This window comes from Polypterus senegalus, chromosome 9, assembly GCF_016835505.1.
Source record: "Polypterus senegalus isolate Bchr_013 chromosome 9, ASM1683550v1, whole genome shotgun sequence".
NCBI lineage: Eukaryota > Metazoa > Chordata > Cladistia > Polypteriformes > Polypteridae > Polypterus > Polypterus senegalus.
In genome coordinates, this window is record NC_053162.1 from 5,683,701 (window position 1) to 5,701,570 (window position 17,870).

Here is a 17,870-nt window from a genome sequence, read left to right on the forward strand (position 1 = left end):
CACTATGCGACTCTTCAATTCCACCTGGGGGGGTAAACGTTAACATTATACAAAGTTATTGTCTGTTACACCTGCCTCGCACTCTCCACCTCGCATTTTTTAACTTGCACTGCATTTTTATCACTCTTTAATTAATATTGTTTTTATCAGTATGCTGCTGCTGGAGTATGTGAAGTTCTCCTTGGGGATTAATAAAGTATCTATCTATCTTATAGTGCCTTTCATATCTATCTATCTATCTATCTATCTATCTATCTATCTATCTATCTATCTATCTATCTATCTATCTATCTATCTATTTAGGGTGTGACAAAGTTGACCCATATACAACAGAGAATGTCTGCTCTTGTGGGACAAGCATACAACAAAAATGTCCAAAAGAAAATGGAGAGTTCAGAGGAAAGTTTGATTTTGGTATGTACAGAATTATGAAGAGCTTTACTTGATGCAGAATTATTTTTGAATGGACCAGTTGTACACGTGATTAGAAAACTGCATAGTTTGGGGTCCATTAGGCTAATGAAAAAAAAATATATATCCAACTGGGAAAGCTCTGTTAAAAATTTAAATTTAGCCTAGATATACATCTCGCAGATTACGGAAATTTAAAATGGGGAAACAAAAACAAAAGTCACCTCAAATATAATGGAGAACAGCAGTTAAAAATCAAACTCTACAAAAGTACTTTTGGGGGTATGGGGGGGGGGCAATTCTTCACCAATTTATACTCTGTTTTAACTGCATGTACTGTACCTAGTATCACATATTCATACAAAATACTGGGAAGTGGCTTATCTGTCCACTAATACCAACTGCTTATAAGCCTGCACAGATGCCAACATCTCTGCAAAACAAATTAAGGTGTTTGAGTGTGTATTTCTCCAGGCCAATTAAAGAAAATGTTATTTTGCACCCTTAGTACATTCTTCTTTTACAGCTGCTCCGTAAACTCCTCCTGCTGTCCTACTGGAGGGTGAGGAAGGCTTGCGACATCATCTCTGGGGTTGTGAGAAGTTGGCGCCTCTGGGCCATCTGCACCTTCAAGTATCTCCTCTTCCTGTTCCTCCTCTTCCTCTTCCTCTTCCTCCTCTCCCCCTGCAACCTCTGGCTCCTGCACATCTACAGCCCTGTGTTCAAAGGGCTGCTCAGAGCTGCACTCGGCCTCAAGGCCAGGAGCTGGATGAGTTCTGATTGGTTCCTTGCGCTCAGTATAGATGCGTTGCTCAAAACCAAGACCAGCAGCGGTCAGCACTGGGAAATCGGATTCAAAGGGCATGCCAGCACTCCCTTGTGTCGCACCTCTATACACTTCCATTCCTTCTGGCAGCATGGATTTAATCTTGGGCAACCATCTCTTGCGGACACGCCGTGCATTGGTGCACATGTCAGCTGCAATCACATTCATCTCGCTTTCCTTGAAATTAGGTGCAAAGTTCTGACAGTAAACTGAACAGGAAAAGAAAAGAGAAATATATATCTGTAATTTTCTACACTGAGAAAAAAGTGTCATGTTTAATCCACAAATCAATAGATCTTACTTGATACATCTTTGAAAATATCCATCTAATACATATACAGTGGTATGAAAAACTATTTGCCCCCTTCCTGATTTCTTATTCTTTTGCATGTTTGTCACACAAAATGTTTCTGATCATCAAACACATTTAACCATTAGTCAAATATAACACAAGTAAACACAAAATGCAGATTTAAATGATGGTTTTTATTATTTAGGGAGAAAAAATCCAAACCTACATGGCCCTGTGTGAAAAAGTAATTGCCCCCTTGTTAAAAATAACCTAACTGTGGTGTATCACACCTGAGTTCAATTTCCGTAGCCACCCCCAGGCCTGATTACCGCCACACCTGTTTCAATCAAGAAATCACTTAAATAGGAGCTGCCTGACACAGAGAAGTAGACCAAAAGCACCTCAAAAGCTAGACATCATGCCAAGATCCAAAGAAATTCAGGAACAAATGAGAACAGAAGTAATTGAGATCTATCAGTCTGGTAAAGGTTATAAAGCCATTTCTAAAGCTTTGGGACTCCAGCGAACCACAGTGAGAGCCATTATCCACAAATGACAAAAACATGGAACAGTGGTGAACCTTCCCAAGAGTGGCGGCCGACCAAAATTACCCCAAGAGCGCAGAGGCGACTCATCCGAGAGGTCACAAAAGACCCCAGGACAACGCGTCTAAAGAACTGCAGGCCTCACTTGCCTCAATTAAGGTCAGTGTTCACGACTCCACCATAAGAAAGAGACTGGGCAAAACGGCCTGCATGGCAGATTTCCAAGGCGCAAACCACTGTTAAGCAAAAGAACATTAGGGCTCGTCTCAATTTTGCTAAGAAACATCTCAATGATTGCCAAGACTTTTGGGAAAATACCTTGTGGACTGATGAGACAAAAGTTGAACTTTTGGAAGGCAAATGTCCGTTACATCTGGCGTAAAAGGAACACAGCATTTCAGAAAAAGAACATCATACCAACAGTAAAATATGGTGGTGGTAGTGTGATGGTCTGGGGTTGTTTTGCTGCTTCAGGACCTGGAAGGCTTCCTGTGATAGATGGAACCATGAATTCTACTGTCTACCAAAAAATCCTGAAGCAGAATGTCCGGCCATCTGTTCGTCAACTCAAGCTGAAGCAATCTTGGGTGCTGCAACAGGACAATGACCCAAAACACAGCAGCAAATCCACCTCTGAATGGCTGAAGAAAAACAAAATGAAGACTTTGGAGTGGCCTAGTCAAAGTCCTGACCTGAATCCAATTGAGATGCTATGGCATGACCTTAAAAAGGCGGTTCATGCTAGATAACCCTCAAATAAAGCTGAATTACAACAATTCTGCAAAGATGAGTGGGCCAAAATTCCTCCAGAGCGCTGTAAAAGACTCATTGCAAGTTATCGCAAACGCTTGATTGCAGTTATTGCTGCTAAGGGTGGCCCAACCAGTTATTAGGTTCAGGGGGCAATTACTTTTTCACACAGGGCCATGTAGGTTTGGATTTTTTCTCCCTAAATAATAAAAACCATCATTTAAAAACTGCATTTTGTGTTTACTTGTGTTATATTTGACTAATGGTTAAATGTGTTTGATGATCAGAAACATTTTGTGTGACAAACATGCAAAAGAATAAGAAATCAGGAAGGGGGCAAATAGTTTTTCAGACCACTGTAGATATATATAATACATACATACAGTATGTCTTTGGACTGTGGAAGGGAGTTGGAGCACCCAGAGAAAACCAATGTGGACATACGAAGTACATGCAAAGTTCACACTATGAGCACCCAGGATATGAAACCCAGTCTCCTTGTTGTGAAGAAGTATCACCACCTCTGTGTCACTGTTTCATCCATACTAATACATATACAAGAATATATGAATTAACAGCGCAGTGAACAGCTTAGAGGCTAACCCCACATAGATACATGAACATCTTGACACTACAATGATGAATGTGATATTTTTAAAGTCAAAGCTATTTTAAAATTGAATCAGTTTTTAAAGCTTTAACTTTATTTCAGGTAGCAGTCCAAAGGCCCACAAATGTAAGCTGGTGTGGGAAGAACGTTTTTTTTGGTTTACACATACAACTTAATTTAACTTATTGTAGTACAAATGAATTTATGCCACAAAAAATAACTGACTTCAAAAATACCAAACTCTTCCTTTAAGTGGTGTCTGCAATTTGATGAATATAAGGGTGTTCATAGTTAAACAATTCTTTATAAGCTGTTGAAGAATGATGATTACTGTTGTCATTATGTGGTATGTTGATACTGATGTTTAATTTGTAAAAGCTTAAATAAATCTAATTCCATGCAACCAACATTATTATGGCAAGCATTTACAATTACTAACATGAAAGTGACATTTAAACAATATTTCTAACAGGAAAAACTATAAGTGAGTATCTTCAAAAGCGTAAAAAAGACTCAGAAGTTAAGGTTATTCATGTACTTAAAAAAATAAATAAAATATCAAAGGTGGTTAACACTAGAATTACCAGAGCCTATGAGAAAACTCGTAAATCCGGCCCACCTTAAATCCGTTCGCACCTCTCCATCTGCGTCTTTTGTCCTGTAAATGTGCCGATTGAGACAAGCAGCAAGCAGCCGGCTATTCTATCACCCCACCGTCGCAGAAAGTTCATTAAGTTCTCCCAGCTCATGCTTTGTTTGATTATCTGGGAGTGAGTGAACTGCTAGAGTTTTAGAGTGGAAATAATAGATCGTTATTTGGAACACACGCATTTCATGTGTGTTCTGTTTTTACAGTAATCTGTGTAAACACATTGTTAAAACAGAAACTTTTTCATATTTTAGTAATAAATGTTACAAAATGTAGGCATAAACTACAGAATGTGTGAATGTTTTCTCGTAGGCTCTGGTAATTCTAGTGTTAAATGCACATTATTGGTTCCTTAGATTATAAAGTCAAAATGCTCTGTTCTCTAATTTTCTTCCACTGAAAGAAATAAAAAAAAAATAACTTTTACATAATGTTTTTAACAGCTCAAAAATAATACAGTCTCTGAACCTTGTTGTGGTGTCAGTAAACCAACATGCAAAAATGACTTTACTTGGATGTTTTGCCATGTTAAGTTTTTATAATCCCTAAATCACTCTTCTCTACATAATAAAAAGATCCCTGTGTTTGGGTATGTAGGAACAACAACGACCACAAGGGGCACTTATGGGCCAATTAGTGTTACAGTAAAAAATCAAAATAGGTCTATTTTAAATATCAATAAATTATTTACTAACTAGTTAGAATACTACAAGTTGGCAAAATAAAATGAAGATTTATTTTAAGTTCCAACAAAGATGGATTTTTTGCTGCATCCATTTATAATCTCTCCAGGAGTGAAGCATATGTCATGCATGGCAGTATAAAGTAAAGTAAAATATATTTAAACACTCTTATTTCATTAGCTAAAGTCTGACACTTCAACTTAACTGTAAGTTAAAATGTTAAGTAAATGCAACTCACGCTTTACAGCATTCAGAACACGGCTGTCCAATGGTTTCCTGCTAGGGTCACTAGTTGATGAGCGTATTCCAGTTCCACAACTGTTAGCCAGAGTGTTTCTGAAAAGTACAGCCAACTTATTACAGGGGATTGGGAGAGTAATGAGGTTTGAAAATGAAATTCTAAGCATACATGCAGTACACATAAGATTAAAGCATTTTCTTTAGGACTTTTTTTTTTCTGAAAAATGATGCAAAGGAAGTAAAATGGGACCTTAATTAATCATAACCTAATTATCATTTGTATAACAGTTGGTTAGAGATTCCAGAGTCTAAAGATGTACTATGTCTCTTTCCAGGTTAATTACGTAACTATAAAAACATTTACTAATGCTTGTGATGCATAAAATAAAGATGCATTACCTCATTAGCAAGGAGGTAAGAGCAGAAGTTATCATTTAGATGAAGCGTTTTGTGAAGAGACAATAAAAAAAAAAATCATTGCTTGTGTATGTCCACTATTTCATTTCTTTTTCACTCTGTACTCTTTTCATCCCGTCATTATCCTCTGTCACGTCTGCAAAGCTGTAAAGTCAAGTGTGACTGGCTATGGTCTTTATTCTATTTTTATCTGTGTGGTGAAAGCTAACCTGTCAGTGGAAATGCAAATGATAAGTACATTTAATTTACAGCTCATTACCCTAAAAGGCATCAAGTCACTATATTTGGGTGTAAAATAGTGAAGAAACAAGGGGTTATAGAAATGGACAGATTAAAAATCAGAATAGAAAAATCAGAAATAATCAGTTTTACATCAAAAGGTAGTGGAATGTCAGTGCTTAAGGTGGGCCAGTATGCACTGGTACTCCATGCCAGCATATACGCAGTCTTACCATATGAGTACTAGAGTGTACCGTCAGTTCAGAACACATTAGCAACCCTTATTTATAAGAGCAATATGTCAGTTTGCACTTCCAAGTAGAAACCCCAATACACGAACCGCATTATCCCTCAGAGTTTTGGTATAACTTTTGCACATCAGCATACTTTAACACTAGAATTACCAGAGCCTACGAAAAAACTCGTAGATCCATCCCACCTTAAATCGCTTCTTAAAACCGTTCTCACCTCTCCGCCAGCGTCTTTTGTCATCTAAATGTACTGATAAAGAAAAGCTGCAAGTAACCGGCTATTCCATCCCCCCACCGACTTATAACGTGCACAAACTTCTCCCAGCTCACGCCTTGATTGATTATCTGGGAGTGAAGTGGAGTTTTAGAGTGGAAATAATAGATCATTATTGGGAATACACGTATTTCACGTGTGTTCCGTTTCTACAGTAATCCGTGTAAACACATTTTTAAAACAGAAACGTTTTTCATATTGTAGTAGTAAATGACAAAATGTAGGCATAAACTATATAATGTATGAAGCCTGAAGTCCAAATATCAAATTAAGTTTCACAAAAGGTACAAATATAACAGAACAATTTTATTCAAAAATATAACTGCAGAAAAAAAGCCTTGCACCACGCAAGCTGTCGAATCAACCGCCTACTGTAACTTGCTTTATTTTTTATTCACTTATAGTCTAGAATAAAAGTGCACTTGTTTTGATATACTTGTACACTAACATATGTTCCTGTGTTTGATTAAATTATTATTTATTATCTACATTTAGAGGACAAAAGACGCTGGCGGAGAGGTGAGAACGGTTTTAAGAAGCGATTTAAGGTGGGATGGATCTACGAGTTTTTTTCGTAGGCTCTGGTAATTTTAGTGTTAAGATCTTTGAACAAATAACCCGTCCTCCGTTAATTAGCATGTACAAAAACAAGTTTTTTTTTTCTCACTTTTAGCATTGGATAAAGTAATTATTATTTGAGGACTTCTGACATATGTGAATTGCTCAGGGGTGGCACGGTAGCGCAGTGGGCAGCGCTGCTGCCTCACAGTAAGGAGACCTGGGTTTGCTTCCCAGGTCCTACCTGCGTGAAGTTTGCATGTTCTCCCCGTGTCTGTGTGGGTTTCCTCTGGGTAGTCCAGTTTCCTCCCACAGTTCAAAGACATGCAAGTTAGGTTCATTGGTGATCCTAAAATTGTCCACAGTTTGTGCTTGGTTTGGGTTGTGTGTGTGTGTCCTGCGGTGGGCTGGCGCCCTGCCCGGGGATTTGTTCCTGCCTTGTGCCCTGTGTTGGCTGGGATTGGCTCCAGCAGACCCCCCGTGACCCTGTGTTACGATATAGCGGGTTGGGTAATGGGTGGATGGATGGATGGATGAATTGCTTAAATGACACTTTTACTGACATGTTGATCGACACATGACTAGTTTAACCTGGGGTTATATTTTTTTTAATAACCTTTTTAAAAAAGGTAAAAAGCTTCGTAACCTTTATTTAGATGTGAATAAGCACTCCATAAAAAGTTAATGACAAGAGCAACTCAGACAGGACTAAGATCCACTAGTAATAATTGCCTTATCCTACCTCCTGGTGTTAAACTAATCTAATCTGAATAGACTGCGGTGGATTGGCACCCTGCCCAGGATTGGTTCCTGCCTTGTGCCCTGTGTTGGCTGGGATTGGCTCCAGCAGACCCCCGTGACCCTGTGTTTGGATTCAGCGGGTTAGAAAATGGATGGATAGATGGATGGACTGGCGCCCTGCCCAGAATTTGTTTCCTGCCTTGTGCCCTGTGTTGGCTGGGATTGGCTCCAGCCGACCCCCGCGACCCTGTAGGTAGGATATAGCTGGTTGGATAATGGATACATGGATAATCTGAATAGAGCTATAGATGCTATGTAACAAGGTACTCATTTTTTACATAACACAGAAAGCTGAGTAAGTCTTTACAAGTTTTGCATGAGCCTGTGGCAATGTCACAAATACTGTAAACACCGAGAATGTGCAGTATCATTTCTTTTCTTTATTGTTTTCTCGAGATAACAGACTGTTTCCCTAAGCATATAGCCGAGTGCTTAGTTGATGGGAATCTGTCACTAAAGATCTTGTGTGTGAAGTACAATTTCTGTATGTTTGGACTAAGAGGGCATTCTGCAAATAAGACGCAGGAGACACTGAAGAAGGGGACCACATTACATTTGGCATACAGACAGCTATAATAAACTCACAGCTGGGGAGGGGGCTTGGGTTTGTCCAAAAATAATCAGATCAGGTATCGGCAGTGAAATCAAGTCTATGTTAGTCGTTGCAGTCTGATACAAAGCAACGCAACGCAGAAATGCAACAAATCATCCAACATGATTAGACCACTAAAAGAAACCCATGATGCAAATGACCTTACATTTGTGTACTTATCACACAAGTTTTCATCAGTTGCTGCTACTAAAATCAGTTGTTGTCATGCAAAGGATACATTTTGTTTTCCTTAAGATCTCAAGAAAATAACTTAAAAAAAAAAACAACAACAAAAACTAACGATATTACACTTCCTTCAGAAAATTATACAGTTAAGTTGAGAAAACAATGAAAAAAAAATATTGTATGTCCTCTTTCAGCTTCCATAACTGAGGTAACATCCATCTCAAAAAGACTGCAACCAGGGATATGATGTGTAGATGCCACATGGGCTGGACAGGCATCCCAGCCAGAAGAGGGGATGGTTCCTTACCCGGACAGGAGGCTCCTAACAGGCAGATAGGCAACCCGGCCGGGGAGGAGAAGGGGATCAGACCCGGAAGGAAAGACCAGAAGGAATGGACGGACAGCCCACTGAAAAGAGAAGATTTCGCTGGGGTTTTTTATCTCCCCCAGCACGCTAGATGGCAGCTGCCCAGGATATCAGTGCCCAGTGGGCATTCCAGGTGATGTAGTCCAGCAGAGCAGCCCTGCTGGGGTCACTGGGTGCCACAAGAGGGCACTGCAGGGAGACAAGCTCACTGTTATAATGGACTTCCACGTGACCGGGAAGTGCTTACATCTGGGCAATCGCCCTGGCACCAGAAGTACTCCTGGGTACATAATAAAAGGGACCACAATCCTTTTTCCAGGCGACTCGGAGCTGGGAGGACGTGCAGTTGGAGGAGGGCTGTGTGGTAGTGATAGTGAAATAAAGGTATTGTGAAGCGAGAAAACTTGTGCCTTTGTGCTTTTTACAACTTTATGGAAGACGTGGTTTAATAAACTTTCCATTATTTGAACCCAGGACTCATTGTGTGTTTGTGTTTGGGGGACTGGGCCTCGTTGTCACCCCTGGTTCCATCACAGATGTAAGAAGGCCACAACTGATCAGGGAAAGGAAACATGGCCATGTGCTTTTCACAATTTGGAATCACTCTAGAACTATGATGCATCTCAGGCCATCACTATAAAGTCTTGCAGTGTAACCAGAAGAGGCATTCATGTTGCTTGTTTATTTGCCTTGTTTCAGATACTTCTGTCTAAATATTCAGAGTTGCAGAGAGTCAAAAATATGTACAAAAGGCAGGTCCCTGCATAAGCATTAAAATATAAAGGATGGACCTATACATTTATACACTTTGCAACGTGCATCATACAATACAGAGAGAAATTCTGAAAATAAAGGCTTGTGTTCCATTAGTTGACTTTGAGAAATAGCTCAGATTTAAATACATTAATATGCCATATGGTAGACTACCACCTTTATATTTGTTATTGCCAGAATAGTCTTTGGCTTCTCAATAAATTGGAGAAAAACAGGTTTGAAAAATAAATGTACAGACTTTTTAAGTACAACCCTTTTTAAATACAACAATTTTCACTGGAAAATAACAAGGTTTTTCTTTGGTAAAATCCTACCACTTTTGTAACAAGCTTACGATGAGGCACATTTTAAACCAAAGATTCAGTTTCTACATTAAATTTGTGAACTTTCTTTTTTTCTTCTTGATTCTTATAAAGTATTTTGAGCTACACTATTTGTATGAAAATGCGCAATATGAATAAATTTTGTTCTAGACTGAATTGATTTTTTACTCTTCTTTTTCTAATAAAATGGTCATCTTAATTTTGTCTCCAAATAATTTGGAAGAATACACATAAAATAGGAAGCGATTTCTTCTATTCATATTATGTAACATCACATTTGCTTGTTATACAGAATGCTCAATAAGCAAAGAAGAAAATGTTAAATAATTGAGAGGTGACCCTATAATAAGTAAGTGGAAGTGTCATTTACACCTGGGGGGGTAAATGTTAACATTATACAAAGTTATTGTCTGTTATACCTGCATTGTTCTCACTCTTTAATATTGTTCTTTATCAGTATGCTGCTGGAGTATGTGAATTTCCCCTTGGGATTAATAAAGTATCTATCTATTATATAGTGCCTTTCATATCTATCTATCTAATCCTGCCCTCTATCCTTCAGATGCCTACGGCCAAACCTTTATTGTCATGCCACCTCTCATTGGTCTGGCAGGATCTCCGGAGTACTTGATTGCTCCCCGGTTCTCTGTGGAGCTCAATGGGAGTGAAATACTCCTGGAGTGGCATTCCTCTCGCTTCCTTGTGAGGCCACCGATAATTCTACCTCTTCTCTACCATGCTGGCTGGCTTACTCGTTCTCTCAATGCTTTCATTCCGTCTTTCCCTTTGTATTCTTTTTTCTCCTTTCTAATCTACCCAGGCTTCTTTATACTCCAGTAAGCATAGCATCCTAATTATGACACAGGTGACCCTATAATAAGTAAGTGGAAGTGTCAGTAACCAAAGAAACTGAAGTTCTGAAGAAATAAGAACATAGCTGGAGGAGGATTGGGTCAGCGTTTCTCAACCTTGAAGTATTTGCAACCTGAGTTTTCATAACAGTTTTAATCGCGCCCCCCCTAACATTTTTTTGAAATGTAGATGCATATTTTATTATACCTACTTAACTTTTATCGACATTTATCTAACTCTATATTTATTGTTCTAGTATCAGAATGAAGTTTAAGTTCATTTGTTTTGGTTTCAACAGATGTTTTTTTTTCATATTTTTGATTCTTGTTTTCTTTTTTTCACATCTTCGCGGCCCCTTTTTTATTACTTCACGTCCCCCTAGGGGGGCCCACCCCACAGGTTGAGAACCACTGATTTAGGTTCAACACTGTCAAAAAAACATCAAAGAATTTGGAAGATGTACAAAAATGTACAATTTACATTTAACTTATAAAAATTAAAGGCCACATAAAAATTACATTTTGTTTGCCTGACGTTTCATTCAAATTATTCAAACCTCTATTACCCATTTTCACAGTTTAGTAACTGAACATACTCATTCTGGAGTTGAAATAATGCCTTACCTGTCAAAGAAAGTAGCAAGAAGTCTACGCAAGAGAACTTTATGCTTGACTCCAGCACACAAGTGACAATTCATGAGCTGGCCACGAGTAATGTACACTGCTGTACCTATAGCATAAAATAGTAATAAAAAGAAAAAATAAATACATAATTATTGCGTCCAAATAACATTATTTCACATTAGAATCTTAACAAAATTCTTTCTTGTAGCCTGGGGAAAAATAAGTCAAGCCACACTAGAAACTGATCAGGTGCAGCCAATGAAACAACTGTGGATTACTTAAAACTACGCATTGTGGTAGATAGGGGGCACTCTCGCTCCCTTGAACCCCTGTCCACGACTCCAAACACCAGGTAAAAGTCCTCAAGTTGACTTTATTTTTATGCCACAGTGCACAAAGCACACTCTCCACCACAATACTCATATAAATCACTCACAATACTACAATAATACAATCCTCCACATCCCTGACGCGTTGACACTCTTCCACCCAGCTCAGCTCACCGTCTGGGAGCTCCCACAGTCCTTTTATATTCCCTGACCCAGAAGTGTTCTAAATTCCCAGTCCATGTGATTCTCAATCACTTCCGGGTCAGGTAAAAATTCTTTTCTTCAACCCAGAAGCCCGTCACTCTTCCTATGACGAACATCCGGGTCATAGGGCACGAAGAAATCTTCGGTCCTCCCTGCAGCTCCCTCTTGTGGCCCCCATGGCATCCAGCAGGGCAGTGCATAAAAACTCCATTGTCCATGATGCCCTGCTGGTCTTCTGAGGACCTCCATGCTGCAAGGACGACTCCACCTGGCGGCTTGGGGGTATTGGCCGGGATAAACGACCGGCCATCCTCCACAGCATGTACACTACTATCAGAAACAGTTGCCTACATCCATATTTAAATCAAAAATGGTTAAAATCATGAGGCATCTTTTACAGAGAGAAAAATTATTATATTGGACAACCAACCCCAAAAAACAAAAGCAAATGCACTGTTTTTGGTATCTTCTACCATTCAACCTTTGTTTAAATTATTTCAAGGAAAAGAATATCCACCTTAATAAAAGGATCAATGTCTGTGGATCTGTCTGTGTGTCTGACCAGTTGTTATGTCTCTATCATTCCAAAAGATGGTACATCACAAACATTAACCATGCTTTTACAAATCCCATGTCAAATGGAATATAACACAGACATATGCATTGGCTGAACTGCAAACATTAATGCTGAGGTCTATGTTGATTACTTAGATTTCAACCCAATGAGTAGTATAGCTAGAGTGAAACCTGGAATGCTTGTAGCTGGCATACTCCCATTGGATCCAGGACACCAACAATCATGATCTGTAGATGCACTGGTCAATGAGAACAGACAAGCACCAGTCGGTGCAAAACTGCTTTGTGCTTTTACTCTCCAAACAATATCCAGGTGCAAGCAGTGCAGTGCAGTTTCATCCATAATAAACAGACCATAAAAACACAGTGCATAAGTGAGGATAGAAGCCATTCATAACTAAATTTCAAATGCAAGTTAAAATCCATGAATAAAACAGTCAAACATCAATTTCTCTTTTCTCGTAATTCTCCTAATAGCCATGCTTGTCTTACTCTCTCCTTCCTCAGAGCTCCTCCATTGGGCCTTCCATCCAGGATGACACGTCAACAGTTGTGATCCCTCTCTCTGGCTCTAAAATCACTTCCGGCCTGTCGCTCTGACATCGCATGTGATGAAGACCATGGAGCGGCTGCTGCTTCACCACCTGAGGCCACAGGACCACCACGCCCTCGACCCTCTGCAGTTCGCATACCAGGAGAAGGTGGGAGCGGAGGATGCCATCATCTACATGCTACACCGATCCATCTCCCACTTGGACAGAGGCAGTGGTGCTGTAAGAATTATGTTTCTGGACTTCTCTAGCGCCTTCAACACCATCCAACCTCTGCTCCTCAGAGACAAGCTGACAGAGATGGCAGTAGATTCATACCTGGTGCCATGGATTGTGGACTATCTTACAGACAGACCTCAGTATGTGCGTCTCGGGAACTGCAGGTCTGACATTGTGGTCAGCAGCACAGGAGCGCCGCAGGGGACTGGACTTTCTCCGGTCCTGTTCAGCCAACATACATCAGACTTCAAATACAACTCGGAGTCCTGCCACGTGCAAAAGTTCACTGACGACACTGCTATAGTGGGCTGCATCAGGAGTGGGCAGGAGGAGGAGTATAGGAACCTAATCAAGGACTTTGTTAAATGGTGCGACTCAAACCACCTACACCTGAACACCAGCAAAACCAAGGAGCTGGTGGTGGATTTTAGGAGACCCAGGCCTCTCCTGGACTCCGTGATCATCAGAGGTGACTGTGCTGAGGGTGTAGACCTATAAATACCTGGGAGTGCAGCTGGATGATAAACTGGACTGGACTGCCAATACTGATGATCTGTGTAAGAGAGGACAGACCCGACTATACTTCATTAGAAGGCTGGCGTCTTTCAATATCTGCAATAAGATGCTGCAGATGTTCTATCAGACGGTTGTGGCGAGCGCCCTCTTCTACGCAGTGGTGTGCTGGGGAGGCAGCATAATGAAGAGGGACACCTCACACCTCGACAAACTGGTGAGGAAGTCAGGCTCTATTGTAGGCACAGAGCTGGACAGTTTGACATCCGTGGCAGAGCGACGGGCGCTGAGCAGGCTCCTGTCAATCATGGAGAATCCACTGCATCCACTGAACAGGATCATCTCCAGACAGAGGAGCAGCTTCAGCGACAGACTGCTGTCACCATCCTGCTCACTGACAGACTGAGGAGACCCCACAATATACGACTCTTCATTTACACCTGGGGGGGTAAATGTTAACATTATACAAAGTTATTGTCTGTTATACCTGCATTGTTCTCACTCTTTAATATTGTTCTTTATCAGTATGCTGCTGGAGTATGTGAATTTCCCCTTGGGATTAATAAAGTATCTATCTATTATATAGTGCCTTTCATATCTATCTATCTAATCCTGCCCTCTATCCTTCAGATGCCTGCGGCCAAACCTTTATTGTCATGCCACCTCTCATTGGTCTGGCAGGATCTCCGGAGTACTTGATTGCTCCCCGGTTCTCTGTGGAGCTCAATGGGAGTGAAATACTCCTGGAGTGGCATTCCTCTCGCTTCCTTGTGAGGCCACTGATAATTCTGCCTCTTCTCTACCATGCTGGCTGGCTTACTCGTTCTCTCAATGCTTTCATTCCGTCTTGCCCTTTGTATTCTTTTTTCTCCTTTCTAATCTACCCAGGCTTCTTTATACTCCAGTAAGCATAGCATCCTAATTATGACACATGGAGAGCCAATGAGGAGATTCAAACCTAATTGTGAATAGCCTGATCTCCCCATTAAATACCCCAGGGCTACCTGACCATGCACACCCATGGAGCTTGAGCTGTATTTTTTTTTTTTTTTTATTTAAAAACTCCCTATACCACGGACCCCTAATTTTCAGTGGCACACATAACTATACTACCTCTACAAGCCTGCAATATTGCTACACAGCAGAATGGCCCTTGAGAACATGGGTCTTTTGCCAGATCCTGGTTATTCAATTACAGGAATCCTAACTGGGGCCATTGTTCAGACAAAGTCATGTGTCCCAGTATTCCTGTCATACTTCAGCAGCTTAGTGAAGACTGAACCATACAACGGGGTGGCAGACTCATTTAAAGCGAGTAACGAAAATGTTTAACTCAAAAGAGAAACTGAGGCATAGAACCCCAGCAACTTCTTATTTAATTCTTAAACAAGACAATAATCCACAGCATAAAAGAGTCTGATTCACCTACAAAGCTTTGTTGAACAGCTGGCTCCTGCAAGCAAAAGAAATGAATGACACCAGGAATAGCACAATAAAATACTAAAATTAAGTTTGAGCAAATATGGCACAGTAAATTAGCTGTCTGTTAAAAAAGTCACAACCAATAATATAGCCTTTCCACAACTACTGGAGTCTTCAGAGATTACCTTGTGTGGAGATCATTTTTACCCAGATGCTACCTACTGCAATACATGTTCACACTGGCGTACTCAGGGGAGTATGTGGAAGCATATACAGGAAGTAATGAGTGCTAAAGAAATGATCAACGGTTGTGATCCTATAAACTGTGGCACAGCTGCATGAGCAACTCACCAGTAAAGAGGCTCAGGATCAGGAATGCCCTCTAGAATTTCTGAGCTCCTCTCAGGTGTAACTGCAGTTCTGAAACTTGACCCATACCAAAAACACCACATAACCTTAATACTAGAATTACCTTAGCCTACGAAAAAACTAGTAGATCCGTTCCACCTTAAATCACTTCTCACCTCTCCATCAGCGTCTTTTGTCCTTTAAATGTGTTGATAAGCAGCAAACAACAAGCAATCTGCTTTCACATCCCCCACCGGCGCACAGTTTTCTCAGCTCAAGTCTGTTTACCTGCGTGTCAGTTGCTTGGAGTTGTATAGAGTGAGAAGCCAAGCAAAATCACATCTTTTATAAATACTATGTCGTTATTTGGAACACATGCATTTCATGTGTGTTCCGTGTCTACAACGATCTATGTCAGGGGTGCCCACACTTTTTCGGCTTGCAAGCTACTTTTAAAATGACCAGGTCAAAGTGATCTACCTACAAATGATTTTATATATATATATATATATATATATATATATATATATATATATATTATGGGGTGCCAAACAGGCAATTACAATGATTTTCGGAATATATAAAGTCAGCGTTGGAATATATATATAGTCAGTGTCGGAATATATAAGGTCAAAACCTGAATATATAAAGTCAGCGTCGAAATATATAAAGTCAGAGCATGATTATATCAAGTCATTTCTGAGTATATAAAGTCAGAGTTAGAATATATAAAGTCATTACCGAATATATAAAGTCAGCGTCAGAATATATAACCTTATTCCGGAATATATAAATTTAAAGTCAGATTATATTGATATTGATTGAAAAGACCCAGGCACATTTTTAGCAAACTCAATGAGCTCCTAATATAACGTAATGAAATAAGTTAACAAAAACATCTTCAGAAAAATATTAAAAAAAAAACCCCACTGGTCAGTTAATTCAATCAAAATGATGTATGTACCCGGCATTTTGAACACTATATTTATTTATTCTTTTTGTACGGGCACATTTTTGGACGAGTCTCACAAGCCCCATCGACTCTGAGTGGCTTCTGTCGAAGTTTGCTTTTCACTAGTACGAATGAAATGACAAGCGCGGAAATTTTTTATATTCGGGAATGATTTTATATATTCCAATGCTGATTTTATAAAATTAGGCTTTGACTTTATATATTCAGGTTTTGGTGTTATATATTCAAAACACTGACTTTATATATTCCGAAAATCATTATATTTGCCTGTTTGGCACCCCATAATATATATATATACTCAGCAATAAAAGAAACGTCCTCTGACTTTCAACTGTTTTTACTTTCAGTAAACTTAATGTGTAAATATTTGTATGAACACTAAAAGAGTCAACACCATAAGACATAAACTAAAAATGTTTCACAATGTGTCCCTGAATGAAGGGAGGCTCAAAATCAAAAGTGCCAGTCAGTATGTGGTGTGGCCACCAGCTGCTTGAAGTACTGCAGTGCATCTCCTCCTCATGGACTGGACCAGATTTGTCAGTTCTTGCTGTAAGATGTTACCCCACTCTTCCACCAAGGCACCTGCAAGTTTCTGGACATTTCTGGGGAGAATGGCCCTAGCCATCGATCCAAATTGATCCCACTCCAGGGTACAGGCCTCGGTGTAGCGCTCATTCCTTTGACGATAAACACGAATCCGTTCATCACCCCTGGTGAGACAAAACCGTGACTCATCAGTGAAGAGCACTTTTTGCCACTCCTGTCTGGTCCAGTGAAGGTGGGTTTGTGCCCATAGGCGGCGTTGTTGCTGATGATGTCTGGTAAGGACCTGCCTTACAACAGGCCTACAAGCCCTCAGTCCAGCCTCTCTCAGCCTATTGCGGACAGTCTGAGCACCGATGGAGGGATTGTGTGTTCCTGGTGTGACTCGGGCATTTGTTGTGGCCATCCTGTACCTGTCACGCAGGTGTGATATTCGGATGTACCGATCCTGTGCAGCTGTTGTTACACGTGGTCTTCCACTGCGAGGATGATCAGCTGTCCTTCCTGTCTCCCTGTAGCGCTGTCTTAGGCGTCTCACAGTGCGGACATGGCAATTTATTCAGCAGTCCTCATGCCTCCCTGCAGCAGGCCTAATGCACGTTCACGCAGATGAGCAGGGACCCTGGGCATCTTTCTTTGGGTGTTTTTCACAGTCGGTAGACAAGTCTCTTTAGTGTCCTGCGTTTTAGAACTGTGACCTTAAATGCCTACTTTCTGTAAGCTGTTAAGGTCTTAACGACCATTCCACAGGTGCATGTTAATTCATTGATTATGGTTAATTGAACATGCATGGAAAACATTGTTTAAACACTTTACAATGAAGATCTGTAAAGTTATTTGGATTTTTAAAACATTATTGTTGAAATACACAGTCCTGAAAAAGGGACGTTTCTTTTTTTGCTGAGTATATACAGGTATATATATATATACACACACACACACACAC

At 40.2% G+C, this 17,870-nt stretch overlaps 1 protein-coding gene across 2 annotated transcripts in view; it reads right to left on the reverse strand.

The window, feature by feature from the left end:
* Positions 1-224: 224 nt before the first annotated feature.
* The window catches only part of LOC120535082 (nucleus accumbens-associated protein 2-like), a 171,869-nt gene continuing 154,223 nt past the window's right edge, over positions 225-17,870 (reverse strand). For both annotated transcript variants that reach the window (XM_039762632.1, XM_039762633.1), the window contains exons 4-6: positions 11,244-11,349; positions 5,005-5,102; positions 225-1,446 (exon numbers count right to left, since the gene is read on the reverse strand). In XM_039762632.1, the coding sequence (XP_039618566.1) occupies positions 932-1,446; positions 5,005-5,102; positions 11,244-11,349 (719 nt within the window). In that variant the 3' untranslated portion in view covers positions 225-931. The remainder of the gene's footprint in view (positions 1,447-5,004; positions 5,103-11,243; positions 11,350-17,870) is intronic.